The 20,821-nt window shown below is 45.6% G+C and overlaps 1 protein-coding gene across 1 annotated transcript in view; it reads right to left on the reverse strand.

Annotated features, from left to right (window-relative positions):
• Positions 1–20,821, reverse strand: part of AGBL1 (AGBL carboxypeptidase 1) — a 377,222-nt gene that overhangs the window by 102,146 nt on the left and 254,255 nt on the right. Inside the window, exon 22 of the mRNA XM_032806521.2 lies at positions 7,669–7,832. Within this exon, the coding sequence (XP_032662412.1) occupies positions 7,669–7,832 (164 nt within the window). The remainder of the gene's footprint in view (positions 1–7,668; positions 7,833–20,821) is intronic.

Raw genomic sequence — 20,821 nt, forward strand, 5'->3', positions numbered from 1 at the left:
CGTCAATGGAGAGTGATACATGGCCCTAAGGGGCTGGGGGCCTTTCCTGTGGTTCCAGCCATAGCTGGCCAGCGTAGTGAGGGACCAGCTCAGAGCACATATTCAGATCAACCCACATGGCAAAGACACTGTGCCAGTATTTTTAAATAAGAAACTGCTCTTCACAACAAATTCTGCACCAGCTACATGGCACAGCATTTCACGCTGAATTTAATTAAAGCTACTGGCAATTGTATAGCACTCATCGACCCAACATCTGAGCAATGAAGGGAAACGTCTCTATTTCCAGAGATGTTCAGAGGATGGGAGGGGTCTGAATGCATTTAGCCACAGTGGAATTTGTCCAAAAAAGCAGAGTCAAGAAACTAGTCTCATGAAAAGTGCAATAGTGTCTTTCATGCCACTGAATGGTCAGGACCTTAGTTGTACGTCTCAGTCAAATGATGGCACCTCCACCAGCAACCCCTATCATCATGCTGATGCACTGGTTCAGTACAGGTCAAAGGACAGAGCTCTACCTACTAAATGACAAATAGCTTACCACAGCGCCCTGGATTTTCCTTGAGTGGGGAAATGCAGACGCAGGTGTTTGTTCTCCCAGCATAACCTGGCCCACCCTTGGCTAGGATGTGGGAGCTGAGAAAATCACAGCTGGAAGTGGACCAGGGGCAGATGCCGTTATTAAGCTTTCTGTTTGCCATTAACAGCAGAAAGAGGAGTGTTTGCCCTTAGGGGTGGGAGATACAGCTGTTCCCTTGCAGAAAGGTAAGAGACAGTGGAGAAACATGAGATGAATCATTGCTGACTCATCAAAAAGGCTCAGTGACACTGCAAATGCCAGCCTCAGCATAGTAACTCAGCATGCCTGCTGCACATACACAACACTTGCAGACATGAGCTGGAGGGAAGAGGGGAAGGGAAGGGAGAGCAGCCCCATCCATCCAGAGTGAGTGGAAAATTGTAACAGGTTTTCTTTTTCTCTCCTGAACTTGCTGCAAATAGTTACAATTCCCAACCCCTTTTTGGCCATGACAAATGTAAAGCTACTCGGAGAGTGTTGACTAAAACCTAATTGCTTTTACGGTAAATGAGGCATGAAACCTATTGTCAAGAAAACATGATGTCCGAAACATGTGTTGGCACTTCATCTTCCCAGCTGGGAGCTCCTGAAGGTCTGAGCTAACTACAGGGCACAGGGAGAGTCTGGAAAGGCACAGAGCTGCTACGTGGTTTTGCGCCACGCAAGGTGGGAATCATTGTGTTGGGGGTAATCATTGGCTACCCTAACAGGGTGGGGGTAGGTAATCATTGGCTACCCTAACAGGATGGGGGTAGGATTCAGTACCATGTATTTACAAGGCACTTGCTTTGTATTAATTCTGCCATTACATGGGACTTACCCTTATCTACTCTGCTACTGCATATGAATTACTCCACCGAAACTCCCAAAGCTTATGCTTTAGGGAATAAGCTGATCACACATACACAGCGCCAAATCTCAAGGCTCTTACTCAATTTTTCCTTAGGCCTTAATCAGATATAACACACAGGGACTTCAGTTGAAGGTTTTTCTGAGGAAGGGCTGAGTAAAGAACCCTGGAGTTAGTCTGGAAAGCTCACAGGGTAAACACTACCTCATTACACAGTGCAATATCTTCTAAAGATGGCCCATGTACTATACCAAACTATCGACTAAGGCCCAGGGATAGGCAACTCTGGCAATCAGGGAAAGTCCCTGGCGGGCCGGGATGGTTTGTTTATCTGTAGCATCTGCAGGTTCAGCTGACTGCAGCTCCCACTGGCCGCAGTTCACTGTCCCACGCCAATGGGGGCTGTGGGAAGCGGCAGCCAGCACATCCCTCGGCCCACGCTGCTTCCCACAGCCCCCATTGGCCTGAAATGGTGACCCAGGGCCAGTGGGAGCTGCGATTGGATGAACCTCCAGATGCTGCAGGTAAACAAACTGGTCCGGCCCACCAGGGGCTTTCTCTGACAGGCCGTGTGCCAAAGGTGGCCGATCCCTGGATGAGGCCAAGAATAGTTTTTTTCCACCTTTCTCTGAAGCACCACTCATTGGCTACCAAGAAAACACTTCATTGGATGCAAAGGACCACCGGTCTAATCTGGTGTGACAAATCCCACATTCATATGGCAACCTTCCATCAGAAAACTTGCTTACTGGACTGCTATGGTTTGTTCCAATTTACTGACCACTGATTCTGACAGAGCTGGATCAAGTGCACAAAAACAGTCTATTCCTTCCCAGTCGTCCCCTTCCCAGCAGTGGGGAAAGAAAGAGACCACTTAGAGAAGGGGAGGATTAAAAGACATATATAGATATAAGCCCTGACAGGTGGAAATGTTTGCTGTCAGGGCTGACATGCCAAGTCAATGGCAAGCACACCAGACACCCAGGGCAAAGGCAAACATGTGCAGGAGACAAACTGCAGTGATTTAAAAAGTAAAAGAAATGGACAGAGACATCTGTGAGGACTAGAAGATCTGACTTCACTAACTAGGACCTACAAGAGTTTCACATGAGCCACTCAGTTAATTAAGTCTGGGATAGAACTATACCCAGTGCTGGATTAATTTCTCGTTTCATAGTTTGCCCTGTCACCCTGAGTACCGTGGTGATGAGTGCTTTAGGAATGTGTATACAGGATACAGACTAGATTAAGTTAGACAGACACAGACATAGACAGACAGATACATTTCATTTACATACCTCTTTGATGTGCCACTGCTGAGGGAACAAAACCAAAATCCAGTTGTGTCTAACTCCTCTGGTACCAGTAGAGAGTCTCATCTGACCTTCATTACCCCAGAGCTACACTAAAGTCAAAGGAATCACACCAGTAACTCTGATGAAAGTTGGTGCAAGTGCAACCAGAGGCGAGCCCAGAATAAATAAGGGGCTTTGTACTGGAACATAAAATGTAACAGTCTGGTAATGGAATTAGTTTGTAACTTACCAGTTGCTAACCAGTCTGTGCTGAGCGCTGTCATAATGGCTCTATGCTCCTTTCCAGCTCTTTGGAACAAATTAAGCAGACACAGTCCCTGAATAATCCATCCTGGGTTTTATGCAAGACCCAGAGCTAAAACACAACAGTTTGGGATTGCTTAGCTACTCCAGACAGACCATCAGAAAAGCAAGGGCTATTAAATGAAGGCTGCTAATCCTTTACCTTAACCCTGAGTCTTAGTCTAGTGTTTCTAGTGACTCGGATGTAACCCCTGGGTCACAGAATGGCCAGTCATATCAGTTACAGGTATAGCCTGTATACATGAGTGTGCATACAGGTGTGCATGGGTGAATATATGCAAATTTAGGACTTGATGGAGGAACCATCCATCATGTAGTAGTGTCAAGGACTTCAATGACACTATGCATGTGAATAAGTACCCATCATTGTGAGTACGGGCTGTTGCACAATCAGGTGTTTATTTCTCATTTGGAGTGTATTTATCTCCCTGTAGCGGGTGTAATAGTGTTTAGTTCTCACATATCCTCTTTTGACATGTCACAAAACTGGGTAGACTCATTTTGAATTTTTGTCTAGTTCAGTGTTTCCCAAACTTGGGATGCTGCTTGTTTAGGGAAAGCCCCTGGCAGGCCAGGCCAGTTTGTTTACCTGCCATGTCCGCAGGTCCGGCTGATCGCGGCTCCCACTGGCCGCGGTTCGCTGCTCCACGCCAATGGGAGTTGCTGGAAGCGGCAGCCAGTACGTCCCTCAGCCTGCACCACTTCTAGCAGCTCCCATTGGCCTGCAGCAGTGAACCACAGATAGTGGGAGCTGCGATGGGCCGAACCTGTGGACGCAGCAGGTAAACAAACCGGCCCAGCCCAGTTTGGGAAACACTGGTCTAGTTCTAGTGAAAATAAAAGGCCAGGAAAAAAACCCTTGTCTTTAAAAATGTGAAGGTAAAAAAAAAATTGTCCAGGAACAAATTTGGAACAAAAATCTTCACTCAGATCAGGGGACAATGTCACCTTATTGGCAGCAAAAAGTTATGTATCAAAGAAAATGAGTTGTTTTCACCAAGGTTTGAATCCATCAGTTCCCAAAGATGCTTGAAAATTCTCCAGCATCACAGGTGCAAACTGTTTCAGCAGAAATCACCAGGCAGTTCTGTTACACATATGTTTACAAGTTCTTTTGTTAGTGTGGAAGCAGCGCACAGTCTTTGGAGACATGCTGTGTGATTGTTCCTTTTGTGATGCACTTTCCTTTTTGGAAAGCTGTCACAAACAGCCGGAGAGTTTGCTGCCTGCTTTTCCCTTTCTACCTCAAGTCATAGACTCATAGACTTAAAGGTTAGAAGGGACCATTATGGTCATCTAGTCTGACCTCCTGCACAATGCAAGCCACAGAATCTCACCCATCCACTGCTATAACAAACTCCTAACCTATGACTGAGTTAATGAAGTCCTCAAATTGTGGTTTAAAGACCTCAAGCTGCAGAGAATTCTCCAGCAAGTGACCCATGCCCCCTGCTGCAGAGGAAGGCAAAAAACCTCCAGGGCCTCTGCCAATCCACCCTGGAGAAAATTCCTTCCCGACCCCAAATATGGCGATCAGTTAAACCCTGAGTATGTGGGCAAGACTCACCAGCCAGCACCCAGGAAAGGATTCTCTATAGTAACTCAGATCCCTCCCCATCTAACATTTCTTGGGACAGAGTTGCTTCCTGGGAATTGGGCTCTGGTGTTGCTCCTGAGATTTCTGGAAGAGGGGTTCGGCTGGGTTCCATTTGTAACCACACCTGCTCCAGGATTGGTGTATATAGAATAAATAAAAGAAGTTGCACTCAGACAATACCCAGACCCTGCCTGACTGATTTCTCCTCCAATGGGAAACCAATATGCAAGGCCTCAAAATCTACTGCCACTTGCCAAAAGGAGGAAAAGTACTGTCGGTAGTTTCACTCTACTCTACTTACACTCTCAGTAGCAGAGAGTATAACAGACCACAGAATGCAACACACCTTTGTTGTAATCAAAAGACAATGACAGCATAGGTATTAAACCACCAAAACTTTACTCTCTTGCAAGCCCAAAAGCATACATCTACACTAGCAAATTTCATAGCTGCAATTTTCTGTTAGTGCGACTCCACTGTTAATAGCAACACTGGAAACACTAGTTGAGGTAGGACTCCCATGTTCTTACCACTTACCTGCACTGCGTAAGACTGGAGTACAGGGGCAGTGAAAAAACCTGCACCTTGTCTTCAGCTTCCCCCATTGTTGGGAGCTGCATAAGCCAACAGCTTATGCAGCTCCCAACAAGCCAGCAGCTTCCCCCATTGTTACTACCACTACTGAAGCTGCTCTGGTGGGAAATCATTCCTGAATACTTTGCTAGTGTATATTAGACCTAGAAAGAGCTATTTTCCTGTCTGTATACAATGTGCATTTTGCACACTGCATTTTTACACTGCCTACAGTAAAGTTCCTACTCATATTCTGGAGTGCATGAGGCAGGTCTCTCAACTAAAGTCACATCAACTCTGCAGTTGAATTTTGATGTGCTGAACTGAAATCACAACATTGCACAACCATTTCCATTTGATCATATATAAAGAACTTTATACGTTATCAAACTTCCTGTTTCACGTGTTCCTGTTCCACATTCCCACAGCAAGCTCTTCTAATGATATATCAGTGGGTGGAATTCAAAATTCAGTGACCTACCTGATTTGCAAACACATGTTTAGCAAACAATTCCAGTTGTTCTGCCCACCCAAGCCCAAAGATAGTTCCTGTGAGTACTTGCAGGTGTCACGCTGCCTAACACATTACATCACTGGATGATGGTGACATACTAATTAATTCCAGACAAATTTCAGAGGGACTACTGGTTCCACTTGGGTAGACACCTAACAGTTCATGTCCTTATCCTACGTGGATTTAGATTTCTGTGTTATGGGAATCTTGCAAGATCAGTTGAAATTTTCAGTACAATTTGTTTTAAACTCATGGACTCATAGACTTTAAGGCCAGAAGGGCCCATCATGATCATCTAGTCCGACCCCCCTGCACATGGCTAAATAAGAAACAACTGTGTGTGAATAAGTATGCTTCCTATTATTTTGGTACACCCAGTTCCATTCTCATCCAAGACTGTAACAGGCTGAGGTGAATGAACATCACAATAAAACCAAGCAAATAAAATGATAACAAAAAGATTCCACTTAATTGTAGGCAAAAAGGCCAGGATCATTTCTGGCCTAACTAGTTCCACCTGACCTACTGGCTTTATTTCATTGTCCAGCTTCAGTAGGTGTTTGGATTTTTTTCCTCCCGATTTGAGAAGTTATTGTATCTCAAAGGCTTATGCAGCTCCAGTTCCAAAGTCAGGGTTTGATTAATGCCTGGAATTTGTCTGTCTGGCCAGGCTTAAGCAGTTCTCTCTAATGACATGCTGATTGCTTGTCGGAGCGCTGTTCGCGGCACAATCAGTGTTTGGGATACACCGTAATTGCTTCATGTTCCCACGTACAAGTGAGCATGACTAATCCAAAGGAGCATCTCTATGTTTTAGACTTTTTCATTCCTCCCTCCATAAACATTAAAAATGATGAACAAGATTGTAAATACGGTCTCCAGCATGGAGAACAGGTGGTACTAATGGCTGTTAAGTATCCCTGAAGGGGAAGACTGGAAATCCACTATAAATTACTGGGGCATTTCTGCTACACAACTTGCCTTTTTCACTGGTGAGAGCGAAAGAATCTGTTGATGAAAGACCTGTAGGGGGAGCGCTGACTCGTATCAGTCACTGGGTTTTCTTTTTGAAAAACATTAGTTTGATGCATGCACGTCACTAGCAAGTGAGAATGGTGATGCACACAGAAATCTCCCTATCTCCTCAGACACCTGAGTTTATGTTCTTTGTACTCTGACATACATCCAAGTCAAACTCTCCTCTCACTTACACTGAAGCAACCCCACTGACATCAAGTGCAATGGAATTGCACCCAAGATAGTCAGAGCAGAATTTAGCACTTTAAAAAGAGAAGCTTCTCCAAAATAACAGTAGGGTCAAGGTTTCATTGTGTGGGTCACAGACCCACAAGCTGACTCTCTAAGAGTGTCCAGTTCTTTCAGGTGCAGAGTTGTGAGCTCTTCGCCCCTTCCCGAATCAAGCCTAGAATTCCTAAAGCTTGCTGATGAGCTCCTTTCTGAATTTGCAGTACTCAGTCCCTTCCCTGCAGCTCTCAGAGAATTATTTCCTTGTGGGAGACTCTTCAGGGAACCTTTAATTGGTGATGGAAACAGATTCTGATGGGGAGAGTGTCTCTTCTTCGAATAGCTAGGAAGAGGATTTGTGAGACCCACCCCACCCACCCCAGATAAAGAATCCTTCAGGGCAATGCCACTACAATGAATGGAACAGAAGGGAAAGTGAGTGGAAAGTCTGAGAGGACCATCTCCTTCTCTACCTAATTTACCCAGTCGGAAGGGTGCAGGTCAGGGCAGCACTGCTAACCTCATGGACTGTTGCCTCCACTATGGGTTTCTTTAGGAATTAGTTGTCTCCCCATTGATAATGAGCATCTCAGGCTGTGGTTGAGGCTGGTGCTGTAAATGTGGAACTAAGACTATTCCCTGCCAACACCCCTTCTGAGAAGGACCCTCTAGTAATGCTCTCACTCTGACCTTTGTGCCCAACGGTCTGCAATCTCCTCCTCCGGATCCAGCAGGGCTGCTGCCTGAGCCATCAGCTTCTTGCTGCAGGGCAAGGATTTGAGCTGCAAGATGAGGAGTCCCAGGCAGAACTTGGCTCCCATTTCCTCCAGCTCTCGCGTTCCAATCTGCAGGCCCTGTTGGTGAAAAACAGAAGCCTGGAGTGATGAGTCTGGAATCACTCAGCTCAGGGTAGAAGAGTTACCATGTCGTATAGGCTACTGATCTCTGGAGTATTCCTCCGGGTAGGAAAGTTTAGAGGCAGGACAATGAAAGGAACCAGACAACACCCCAAAATGTTGAACCCACATGCTCATTCCATCGGTCAAAGATTGCAAATACCTATTTTTACTTTGCACTTGCTCCTTATAGGTCTTTTTGGCCTCTATTTTACAGATGGGAAAACTGAGGCAGAGAGTTCAAAGGACTTGACTATGGCTGCAGAGTGAGTCACTGTAAGAGCAAGTATCAGACTCCATGAATTCCTGGCTCCACACCCAGCCCTGCACTCAGAACATCAGACCACACTTCCTCTCTGTTAAAGCAAGAGTTGTCTCCTTGAGCCATGGGAAGGCAAATGAGCTGTGCCACTGTAAGCTGTTAGCAGTGGCAGAGGTAAAAAGGAAGGAGGGGGAAAAGATTTTTAACAAGTTACCAATAGTTTACAAAAATCAATAACAAAGTAATTACAAAATAACAAACACCTCTGAGGAGCTTCCCCTTCTACTAAACACTGGTGTCTCCCTGGCAGAGACAGGCTGAGGTTGCAAACTGTGGAGCTGGATTTTCAACACCTCAAAATTCAGGGGAGTCCTGCCTGTTATGAAATATGGGGATGTAGTTCCTGGTTTGGACTGCAAACCTCTGCAAAGTCTGGGAGGCTCTGAATCTGATTTGGTAAGCAGTGCAGATCAGGGTTTGGGTCAGACCCATCTCTAATCTGGTACCTTGTCAAGTCTCTCTGACTTTGAATAAGGTGGAACAGCTCCTCTTGGGCAACCCTAACTGATGGTCCAGTATCAAAGGAGTCCTGGTCAAGCTTTCATATAGAGGGAAATTAAATGGCATCTTTGTGCTTACACTCTCAGGGAGGCTGTCACGAGCTTCCCAATCCAACCAGACGCAGAAAACGCCAGAAACCTCACAAGAAAGCCAGTTCCAGTGACATTTCCATTGCAGCTTTATGGGTCTAAATGGACTGTAATGCTTGAAAACAGTAGGCAAACTTTTAGGTCCTGATCCCAGAAGAAACCAAATTCTGAACCATTTCTAGATATTTTGTTTGTTTGTTTGTTTCCCTCAAAAAATATGCAACAACTAAAATGAAACAAATCAGGAGCCTGATTCTCCTGCTGCACGTAATTCTTAATGAAACCAGTGGGAGTTCCATGTATGCTGTGTAAGGGCTAGACAGAATGAAGCCCACAAATACAAGAGTGAGAAAGTGTCTGTAAACTCCCCCTCAACTTTGGCATTCATTGACCCCACCCGGGGGAGGGGGGAGCAGAACCAATCACTGAACATTTGCTGTTTCTGCCAGTATCAATCCTATGGGTCTCCTTAGCACAAAACCTCTCTGTAGCTCCCCCTCTGATATGAGCTACCAAAGATTGTTTCCTTAGTAATGGTCAAAAGCCCCCACTTACATTCCCGAGAACAGCTGTGTGAATGGTGTGAGCTCCGTTCCAATATGGCCTTTATTTCTGGGCTTGGATGTTTACTATGTATTATTACTGAACGTCTTAGGGGTAACAGAGCCACGAAAGTTCCATTAATCCATTAGAGGAGGCAGAGCTCTGATCTCATGGGCTTTCTCCCTGTACAGACTCTGTCAGATTTATAAAGCACTTCAGGACCCTGCGGGACTGAGCAGCCCTCTGTAAGTGCAAGCTGTGATTATTTCTGAGCTAAGAGTGCCTGCTAGATGGAAGTAAGGAGAGATTTCTCACATAAACTACTGCACTTCTTGCAAACACTTTTGCCAAGTTTGTCAGGCCCACAAGGACTATGAGAAAACCACCATTTATGTTTGGCAGGTACAGTATGTGCAAATGTCACTTGGGATTAAAGCTGCCCTGGCAAAGGCAGCTTTTCATGGTAAATACATTTAAATTCTTGCTCCTTCCTTCTGAGACAAAACTACAAATTTGCAATTATTATCATCGTCAATAATAAAATAAAATAATACAGCAACCAAAAATACACCAGGCACAAGAGACAAAGAAAAAGAAAAAATACCTGCCCGACTGAAATAAAGCGGTAATGTAAAATGCAAAGACAAAGCAGCCTGTGCACTGAGAGTCTGATAAGCTGGGTTCCACTCCCCATTCTCCCAGTAACCTGCTATAAAACTTTGAGCAAATCTCTTAGACAGTAAACTCTTCAGGGTAGGGACTAAATGTGTAGACATAATGAGCTATGGCAGGAATTGGCAACCTTTGGCACGCAGCCCATCAGGGAAATCCGCTGGAAGGTCAGGACGGTTTGTTTACCTGCAGCATCTGCAGATTTGGCCGATCACAGCTCCCACTGGCCACGGTTCTCCATTCCAGGCCAATGGGGGCTGCGGGAAGGGCAGCCACCACATGCCTCAGCCCGCGCCGCTTCCCGCAGCCCCCATTGGCCTGGAACGGTGATCCATGGCCAGTGGGAGCTGCAATTGGCCAAACCTGAGGATGCTGCAGGTAAACAAATCATCCCAGCCTACTGGTGGAGTTCCCTGACAGGCCACATGCCAAAAGTTGCCGATCCCTGCAATAGAGCTTTGCATTCAATGGTAATACAAATCATTAATAATAGTAAGAAACCAGACAGATAAGGCACAGGAAACAAGGGTTATAAACACAAGGCAGTGATAGTGCTTGGTGCCTCTGAACAAGTTTTTAAATGTATTATTTATTTTATTCTAAAATAATTTTTGACAGTTTTTGATTATGTCCAGGTAAAAAGGACGGAGGTGCCTGGCTCAAGCACAGAGAGCAGAAGCAAAAATCTGACATTTATACAGTGACAAGGGCTTCTCTCAGGTGCAGAATACACAGAGAACATCTTGAGGCTTCCTCTGGGGTGTATCGCAAGGCCCTGCTTCCAAGATCAAGGCAACACATTAAATACTTATCAATCCCAGAGATGCCAAGCAGCGACTGTGCTAAAGCTCTGTCTGTGGCTTTATGATTCCCCAGAGTTTTATTCAGGATATGAAGAGGCCTTAAGAAACTATGAGCGGAGAAATAATAATAATAAAACTGTGATATACCTGAGAAACATCAGGCTGTAATTGCTCATGCACTGAAGTTAGCTGCCGTACCATAGTCCCATATTGCTTTGATATCAGACAGCTCAGGAGTAACAGCTGGAAATCTCAGCTAGAGGATTACTTGTTAACACACTTTATTCACTTCAAACACAGAGAGACTTTTATTTTTTAACTCAGCTAGATCACATAATTCTTTCTCTCATTCTCCCCTCCTTCCCCTTCCAACCTCACCCACTGCTGAAAGGGTGTGCCCTGACTACAGTAGGAAGTAGAGGTGTTGACAGAACTGAGATATAAAACTAACATCCTTGATAGCTCCTGACAGCAGTGCCAGGAACTGTTGATGTAGATCTCTGCATCCATACACATACCCACTGTATGAAATGCAGAAGGCAGAGGAAGAATGCAATAGAAGTGCCAATCTGTGCCTGTGTCTGGTAAGTGGCTGGTAGGAGACACTGGCCATACTGCACTGAAGTGCGCTGGCTGAGGACCCAGTGACAGAATGTGGTCTGGTTACCACAGCATTACAGGTTAGTGAACTAGGCAACCACGTCTCACTGCATTTTTGTTCAAGGTGTCCTTCAGGCTGGGTCTTCCAAGACCTTACCTTTCTAGTACGCAGCACTGAGCCTCCTCAGACTTCCTAGGTTCACATGGTCCTTTGTCAGCGTGCTGCCTTCTGCAGATATCCTGTTATGGGATGACAAGGGAGCTGTCTCTTGGCCACTGTGGGGCAGAGGGGAGCTGCACATGTTTTGCCAACCACAGACACTTGTGATTCCTTGACTCTCTCTTCCAAATTCTCATATCATTGGAGAAAGCTGCACTGAGATTCCATTTCAAGCTTTTGGGCCACTTTTCTTATATAAGAATACACAAAATCTAGAAATCTATGCAGTTGACCAGAAGTAGAGTAGATCTTATCTATCACAAGAGGCTGAAAAGCTTAGTCATGTCTCTATGGACCAGTTCAGCCCCTGCTGAAACTGTGAGCTAGGGTGTCAGTCAGTGCTTGAAGTCAGGGTGGACTTTCTGAGGCAGACACATGTCCAGTAGGAACTGGACTGGGAGCCAGCAACACATACCATCTCACAATCAGAGGGGAATTTGGGGCAGGAGGACAGTAATTACTTGAGCCACAATCTGGCCAGGACACGACTATGATAACAGGTATCTCCAAACCAGAGCTGGTACAGTAATTCATGGTAAATAATGCTTGTTAATATTCAGCATTGCTGTATGCGTAGATAAATGTTTCCGTCATTAGACAAACTGCCCTCACAATGCTTCACAGGATTAATGATATAGCTATGGTGCTGGAGGCAAAAAGGCAGCATTAAACACTCCCACAGCTGCAAGCAACATGGCTTCGCCATGTTCACCTGATGATACAGGGGATTGCAGGACTTTGTGAATTAAACTGGAGATGACTTAGCATAGGAAAACTAAAAGTGCAGCAAAATTAAAAGCCAAAAGACATGCATACCCATAGGTAGACTGGAGATTTTAGGGAAAATGACTGCTCCCTGAGTTGAAAAAAAGGGACCTTCGGTGGGCAATAATGCCATGAAGGTGTTCTCTCCTACTATCCGCCACTTCTTCAATCCTTGGGGCAACAGCTTTCAGCTATAAACTCACCTGCAGTCAATATATATATATACGCACACAGAAAGTATTCTCTGCCTCTCAGTGGCTTTACACATGCACAGTGGTTATGTCCTGAGGCTGGGTATAAATAAATTGACAGTCTGGTTTCCCACTAATTCCATCAGTGAGTTCTCAGTCAGAATACTAATAGAAACCATCTGAAAGCTGCAGGGGATAAGCTAGAGAGCTGAATGAAACATTCAGTGTCTGATGTCTCCTGCCTTAATGTTAGCCTGGACTATGCCTGAACATTGCTGTCTCTCCACACAGACACACACATAGTCCCAGCCCAAATGAAAACACAGAGGCACAAACCTGTAGGAACCTGGTGCTTATAAACTGGGTGGTAGTGAGGAGAAAGTTAAGTTTTCTCATGTGCCACAGTCCCTGACATAGCTACAATAGTGTGTTTAATAGCAGGGACATCATGCAAAATGGAAGAAATAACAGACAAAGCAATGAGTTTGGGCCAAAAGACTTCAAGGATAAATATGTAGATTAAGTGAGCAGGAAGGGGCAATGACGCAGGGAAAAGACGTGCAAGAGAGGATCAAAGTAATTTCTAGAATGAAAGATGAGAGTAGGATGCAGGAGCAGACAGAAGAGAGGATGGGAGATATGGAAAAGAGGACAGGAGGCTGATGGGGCCAGTGGTGGTCAATACAGAGGAATGGAAGCAAGGAGAAAACTCATGGAACCTATCTGCCTAGCCTATTGTTATAGGAGTTTGCCACTGTTATCTTGGACACTGGCCACAAAGTGAAGTAACATCACTGCCTGTCTCTCTAGGATTGAACCTTATGGTCGTTACTCAGGCAAAGGTCCTACAAAGTCAATGGGAGTACTGCCTGCATCACGACTGAGCAAGGACATCAGGATTTGGCCAGTAGCTATTGTGACAGGGATGGCTACAAGAGAGTGGTCGAAGGTAGATACATTAGCTCCAGGCTAAGTAGGTCCCTTTTCCTTGGGTAAGATAACAGGGACTATTCCAGAACACTCAGGAACCTTCTAGAACTAATTAAGCCAGGCAGGTTAATTAGGGCACCTGTAGCCAATTGGTAAGTTACTAGAATTAATTAAGGCTAATTAAGACACCTGGTATAAAAAGGCTCTCACTTCAGTTAGTGAGATGTGCGTAAGGATCTGAGAGTGAGAGGATGTGCTGCTGGAGGACTGAGGAGTACAAGCATTATCAGACACCAGGAGAAAGGTCCTGTAGTAAGGACAAAGTAGGTGTTGGGAGGAGGCCATGGGGAAGTAGCCCAGGGAATTGTAGCTGTTGTGTAGCTGTTCCAGAAGGCACTCTAGACAGCTGCAGTCCATAGGGCCCTGAGCTGGAACCTGGGGTAGAGGGCGAGCTCGGGTTCCCCCTAAAACCTCCCAACTCCTGATCCAACACAGGAAGATCTCTGAGGCTAGCAAAATCCACCAATAAGCACAGGGCCCACCAAGGTAAAGGGGGAACTTTGTCACACAATGGATACATAAAGAGACAGAGACAGACATGAAGGGCAGCAGGGGGTGCTTTTGTTCGGAGTCATTTTTCTGTGATGAAATGAGTGCTTCCCTAGTTAAACACATGTACTTTACAGCCAGGATTGCTCAGGAAGTGGAGAGAGGAAGGCAAACAAGGAGGGACAACCCCTTCCTGCACAGCCCAGGAGCCAATCAGAAAAGGGCTTGTTGTGAGCCAATCAGGGCCCAGATTGTAGACCTAGCCAATCAGGGCCAGGCTCAGAGATATATAAAGGCTGCCCAGAGAAGGGACCAGTCAGTCTGTCCCAGACCTTTGAAGATCAGTCTCCAGGGGGGAGACTAGCACCGTGGACAGAGCGCTGCTGGGCAGGCTCAGGGAGGCTAGAAGGCTCTAGCCCCTAGCCACCAGGCTGCAGGCCCTGAGGGGAAGGGCCTAGCAGGTGCAATGGGCCATAGGGGAAGCAGCCCAGGGAAACAGACTGAGGAGGAAAAGGAGGAGGACAGCGAGGCTGATGCCAGAGGGTCCCTGGGCCGGGACCCAGAGTAGAGGGTGGGCCTGGGTCCCCCCCCCTTTTTCCTCCTTGCAGTACATCCAGCCACTGGCCGTAGGGAGCGGCCATTATAGACCACGCCAGATCCCTGCTGAGAGGGATTAGACTTTGAGGGCAAGTGGTTACACCTGAAGGCTGGAGTAGGATTGCTGATTATCGATCCCCGGATGGGGGTGCAGATGGACTAAGGGGCACTGCTGGAGGGCAGTGCCTCGAAGAGGATGCCGCTGAGCAAGGAGCAACGCGGATCCAGAGATACCAACAGAGGGCAGAACAATGGACGGGACACCACCAGGAGCGGGTGTTCCACTGGACAGAGCTAATTCCCAGAGTTACCAGCAGGAGGCGCCAGGTGGTGAGTCCCAACCCGTTTACAGATCCACATAGGGAGCTGTCTTCTAAATCTGTTCAATGGCACGCTGGGAATTCAGTAGGGGACAATATTTTAGCCAAACATTCAAGCAAGTTGAATTTTGAATTCTCCAGTCTTACTGTGGGGAAAATGCTAAACTAAGATTGCCTGGCGTCACTTCCTCCTCCATTCCTCTACATCCACTGGCTATTTGCCCCATTTTCTAATCCCCACAATCTCTCCACAGCAGACTTGCTCCCGGAGCCCTCCATGCTCCTCTCCAACCTTCCAATCTTCCCCAAATTTTCCTCTTCTTATTCTCCTTTCTCTCCTCCTCCCTCAATATCCTTCACCTTTCCTTCCTTCACCTACTCCCAGGTAGCACCCTGCCCTCACTGCCCTGATATATGAGAACAAACCAGTGAACAGCACAGAACCAATACTATCTTCTCCAACTGTAACTGACCACATTGCTTTGATGGTTCATACTCTCTTCCTCTGTCTGTTACTTGTCCTTAGGCTGTAAACTCTTCAGGACAGGGATGTAGGTCCTGATTCACCATCGTCCTACATCTTGTGCCATCATTTGCATCTCCTTGCAATGGGTATAAAATGCTACTATTCTGAGCCAGTAGCATTATACACCTACTTGTCACTACTGTAAATGACTGCACCTGGTGCAGGGCAATGGCAAACCAGGCTCTGCAAGGGCCATTCCTGATAAGGGCCAGGAAGAAGTAGGTTTCTATATGGGGAAGATTCTCAAAATGTAGATCTTTTCAAATGCTCACTAAGGAGAGGAAAGACAGAGAAGAATAGAGAGGAGGAAATACTCCCCTTGGAGGGAACAGTCTTTAGAGTTGGGATGGTACCACTCCCTGGGAGCCCTCACCTTCCAGCAGAGGTAAGCAATGCATTGGTTCGCTTTTCCATTCATTTAAATACCACGTATCATGCCAATGAACTGTTTTTAGGATGTGTGTTTTGGTCGATCAACTGCTTTGGATGGCACCTGTACTAACACTAACATATTATGTTAGTGTTAGTCCGCACACACCCTGAACAGTCCTTCACCCCGTCTCACTTTGTCTCTCCCGTAAGCAGCTGCTCTGTTTCCTAAGTAGTGGAACGGATTGAATGGGTGCTATGCCAGGCCAAACCTGAGTACTCTGTAGGAGCTTGCATTGTTTCAGTCTGACAGTGCCTGGAGCAGCATCAAGCTCCTATTTGAATCTGATTGCCATAGACATTTCCAGCAGAAGGAAGTTTCCTCTGTACATATTGGCTGGTTAACTTTGTGGTACTATTTGCACATGAAGGCCTCCTATTACTGAGCAGTCTGTTTCTCCGTGTGCTCAGAAAGAGGGGAGGTGAAGCGACAGTGCTTCTACCCTTTGTAGTGAGACTTGGAGGGAAAGTCTCCAAAAATTAATGTGAACAAATAGTTGGACATTTCCAGTGTCTTTTTAAAGAAAAAACCCTGCCAAATCAGGACCTCTGTGCTTCTCGGGTTCATATACGTCGGCCTATCTAGATCAAGGGTCGGCAACCTCTGGCATGCGGCTCGCCAGGTTAAGCACCTGTTTGGGCCAGGTTTATCTGCCGCATCGGCAGGTTCGGATGATTGCAGCTCCCACTGGCCGCAGTTCGCCGTCCCAGTCCAATAAACAAACCTGGCCTGGCCCACCAAGGTGCTTACCCTGGCGAGCCGCGTGCCAGAGGTTGCTGATGCCTGATCTAGTTACTTCTGCAGCCCCCGTCACTGTAGTCAGTGAACGACTCAAACACTAATGAATTTATCCTCACGCTGAAGCAGAGAAGAATTCTTATTTTACAGATGGGAACTGAGATGCAGCAAGGGAAGTCTATGACAGAGCCTGGCACTGAATTCAGGTCTCCTACATTCCAGCCCAGTGCCTTATCGAAAAGACTATCCTTCCTCCCCATGGATCCCGTATAAGTACTGGGCAAACTAGTATTACCCCTGCATGTGGAGAGTGGCAAATTCACAGGTATTCATATGGGCCCCATTACCATATTATCTGAGCACTTCACACAATCTTTAATGTATTTATCTTCAAAGCACCTCAGTGTGGTAGGACAGGGCTATTATCCATGTGTCAATAACATTAGCGTACATCAGAATAACCAGACCAATAGTCCATGTAGTGCAATGTCCTGTCTAGAGCTTCTGAGGAAGATGTAAAATGTACCTAACTCCGCAATATTACACCATGGGAGTGAAACATCATCTCGATCCCAGATGGCGATCACCATATACCTTGAAACATAAGGTCCTTGTAATTTTATTCCAGCTAATGTAAGTGCAGATACTACTTTTTATTTATAAGTCTCTAATCCATTTTGTTAATCTTAATAAACTAGTTGTCTTTATAATGCCATCCGCTGCTGGGTTCCACAGATTAATTATTCCATGGAGTGCCCTCTTATTCTGGTATTATAGCACAAGGTAAAGCATAGCACCTGCAGGGCCTTCAACATGCCACTTAATCTCATTGCAATAACAGTCCATAACACCTTTCAGCACAGGGTCTCAAAGGACTTTACAAACAGTAACTGGTGACGTCTCACAACCCTCTTCTCGGGTGTTTACTATTATCCCCATTTTATGTGTCACGTATATGAGACATGGAGAAGGGAAGTTGCTTGCCCAAGGTTACACAGCAAGTAGGGTGCTCCTGGGAATAAAACCCAAGAGTCATGACTCCTGTTCTAAACCCTAGAACTACACCAAATGGTTGTAAAAGTCATTATTCTACTAACCCAGGGACTGAGGGGAGGACTTGTGCCACCCCTATTTGTGGCCTGCAGGAGCTGGTTCACAATCTGGCACAAGCCAGGGAGGCTCATGACTGCCGTAAACTGCATTCATGCTACCATAGCTCCTTGGCAGTGAGGAATCAGCATGGTACAGGTCCATCCCAGGACACACACTTCCTCCTACTTGCTCCGACCTGACAACAGTCTGCCTCCAGCTTCCCTCAGCACATCCCTTGTCCCCGGTGCTTCTGCAGAGATGGGACAGAACAGATGGAATTGGCTCAGCACTGGGTGGGGGTGTTCTGTGTCAGTGAATTCTGGGGCGCCCCCCTGTGCCAACTACACTAGTGCAAAGCATGCAGAGCATAGCGATGAATCCCCCTAGGCAGGGCTCAGGGTTACTTCCACACACTGTAAAGCCCCTTTTCATATTGTCCTTTAAACTTTCCCTTTTCAAACTACACAGTCCTAATTTTCCTAATCTCTCCTCATATGGAAGCTCCTTCCAGGCCACTAAACATTTTCATTTACCTTCTTTGGACCTTCTTTAGCTCTGCTTTGTCTTTTTCCAGATGAACTAATCCAGTCCAAACCTAGTATTCTAGGAGAGGCAGTAACATTAATGTCCATAACGGCATTATAATATTTGCTGTGTTATTCCTATCCCTCTCTTCACATTGTCTGGTATCTAATTAACTTTTTTTATTGCTGCTGCTGCCACACACTGAACAGACATCTTCATCTAGCTTACTAGGTGATAGTGACTTATTTTTCCTCACTGACTACAACTAATTCAAAACACATCCACATGTCCGGGTGCTTTAAATTGGCCCTTCTAATGTGCCTTTGTCTACATTTCATCAGCCATCATGTTATTCAATTTCATCATTTCCTTAGGGCCTTACAATCTTCCCCACTACTTTATAATTCAGTTGCAGCAGCAGCAAATTTTGCTACCAAATTCTCCTCCCCATCATCTGGGTCATTAATAAGTATATTGACCAGCACCAGTCCTAGCACTAATACTTGGGGTCACCTCACTTTTAACCTCTTACCATGCTAAGAATTGCCCATTTAGTCCTACTTTTTATTCGTCTCTTAACTAGGTTTGAATACATGAAAGTTCCTTTACCTCTCACCTCGGGGTTTCCAAATTTCCTTAATAGTCTTTTGCAAGGGGTTATATCAAAAGCCTTATGAAAGTCTAATTACATTTCAGTCACCACTTCTCTTTCAGCCACTGAGTTCCTTGCCTCTTTCAAGGAATTAAAATTCACCTCACACACTATGTTGCCTTGTCCCTATGTTATTATACTCACCTGAAACTCTATCTTCAATGGTTTTCTCAGCCCCTGAAGTAAGTCTATAAATGCCAAGAATCACACTTAGCACCTTGTTAAACAAGGTTATGACACTGACTGCCACCTAGTCCTCTGGCTGTTTGTAATGATAAATTGCATATTTTTGTTAGTAGCTCTGCTCCTTTGTTCATTAGTTCCCTCAGAATTCCTAGAGGAATGTCATCTGGTCCTGATCATTAGCAGTGATGGCTTGAGTGTAAAATAACATATGCAGGCAGCACACAAACCTTTGCTCCTGCCATATAATTTTGCCAATGCGTCCTGATTCACAGCAGTCCCTGCTATTCCAATCCCGCTTCCCTACCAGCTCTGCCAACATACTTGAGTCCTGAGCTGTTTCTTCAGCTGTAACTAAATTTTAGCCCTCAACATCCCATGCCATTCCAGTCTGCCACCTGCTCTGCCATAGCATCTCAACCCTGACACATAAATTCCCTTTCTATTCCAATCCTGCACCCTCTCCCCAGAGCTATACCAGTATAAAATCAATTTGGACCTGTACATGTTTCCCATAGTCCATTCCTGAGCCTCCAATATATTCTGCTAATGTACCTCAATCCAGAGTTCCCCATCCTGCTGGCAGCTACTGGCAATCATGCCAAACTCTGTGATGATTTTGAAAAGTGCACAACCACTCTAAGAAGATTAGACAGACCTTCTCAACACAATTTCATAAATTTAAAATATAATCTGAACACAGTTCTCCAAGTGTACAGAGCCACCTAAAGCTCTAACTCTCAGCCACTGATTACATTCTTCATTACTTTAAATGTTCACGCATCACAAGTCTATCTCCTACCCTGATGCAATACCCAAAGAGCCATCTCGTCTTTTCCTCCTGAATTATGTATGACTGCTCACCCTGCAGCAGACCACTAATATTGCTTGGTCTTCAACTTACACTATCAAAGCTAACTTCCCCATCTATTGCTCACAACAGACTAAGGTTCAGTATCAAGAAGCTACTAAGACTCTGCAATCTATTGTACTAGTGCATCTGAAACAACAAAGGACACATTCATTTTCCAAGCAAAACGCAGGTGGCAAAACCAAAATCATCAACACCCCAGCTCAGATCAGAAAGAAAAGAGACCTATAGCAGAATGGGCTTCTCCCAATCTTTCTAGAAGCTGGATGGAATCACAAGCAAGGAGTGTGTTGTCTTGTTTTCTTACAGGTTTCGGAGTTGTTATGCAGACTCCCATTCATCCCTCTTGCTGCTTGTCATGTTTAACAGAAAAAACAAGAACAACAGTGGAGATCTTTTTTCCCTTTCAACTTCTTCCTCGTGCCAAGTACAACTGTGCTTGCAAACTAGAGCATGGTTCGGAAGGGCTCTCACGCTGGATGAAAATTCACTTCTGTAGAAGGTAATTCATACCAAAAGCATCCTACAGACCCCCTGATGGAGAGCGATCCGTACACCTAAATACAGGTGACCCCTGTGAGTTACAGTAATGCACTATTCGCAGACGATGTTAGGGTATGTATGATAAAGCTAGGGCAGTTACCAGATTATAGGGAGGAATTTTTGAAGATTGTGATAACTGGGAGACTCAGGAAGTGGGTGTGACGGTGCATGTAATAAAGCCTCCTGTCCCAAACCTGGACTTTAGCGTCCAAAATCTGGGGGCTTTATTGAAACTCCCCCAAGCTCACTACCAGCTTGGATATTCTCGCTGCCACCAGGTCAGGA

This window comes from Chelonoidis abingdonii, chromosome 9 (genome assembly GCF_003597395.2).
Source record: "Chelonoidis abingdonii isolate Lonesome George chromosome 9, CheloAbing_2.0, whole genome shotgun sequence".
Taxonomy (NCBI): Eukaryota; Metazoa; Chordata; order Testudines; family Testudinidae; genus Chelonoidis; species Chelonoidis abingdonii.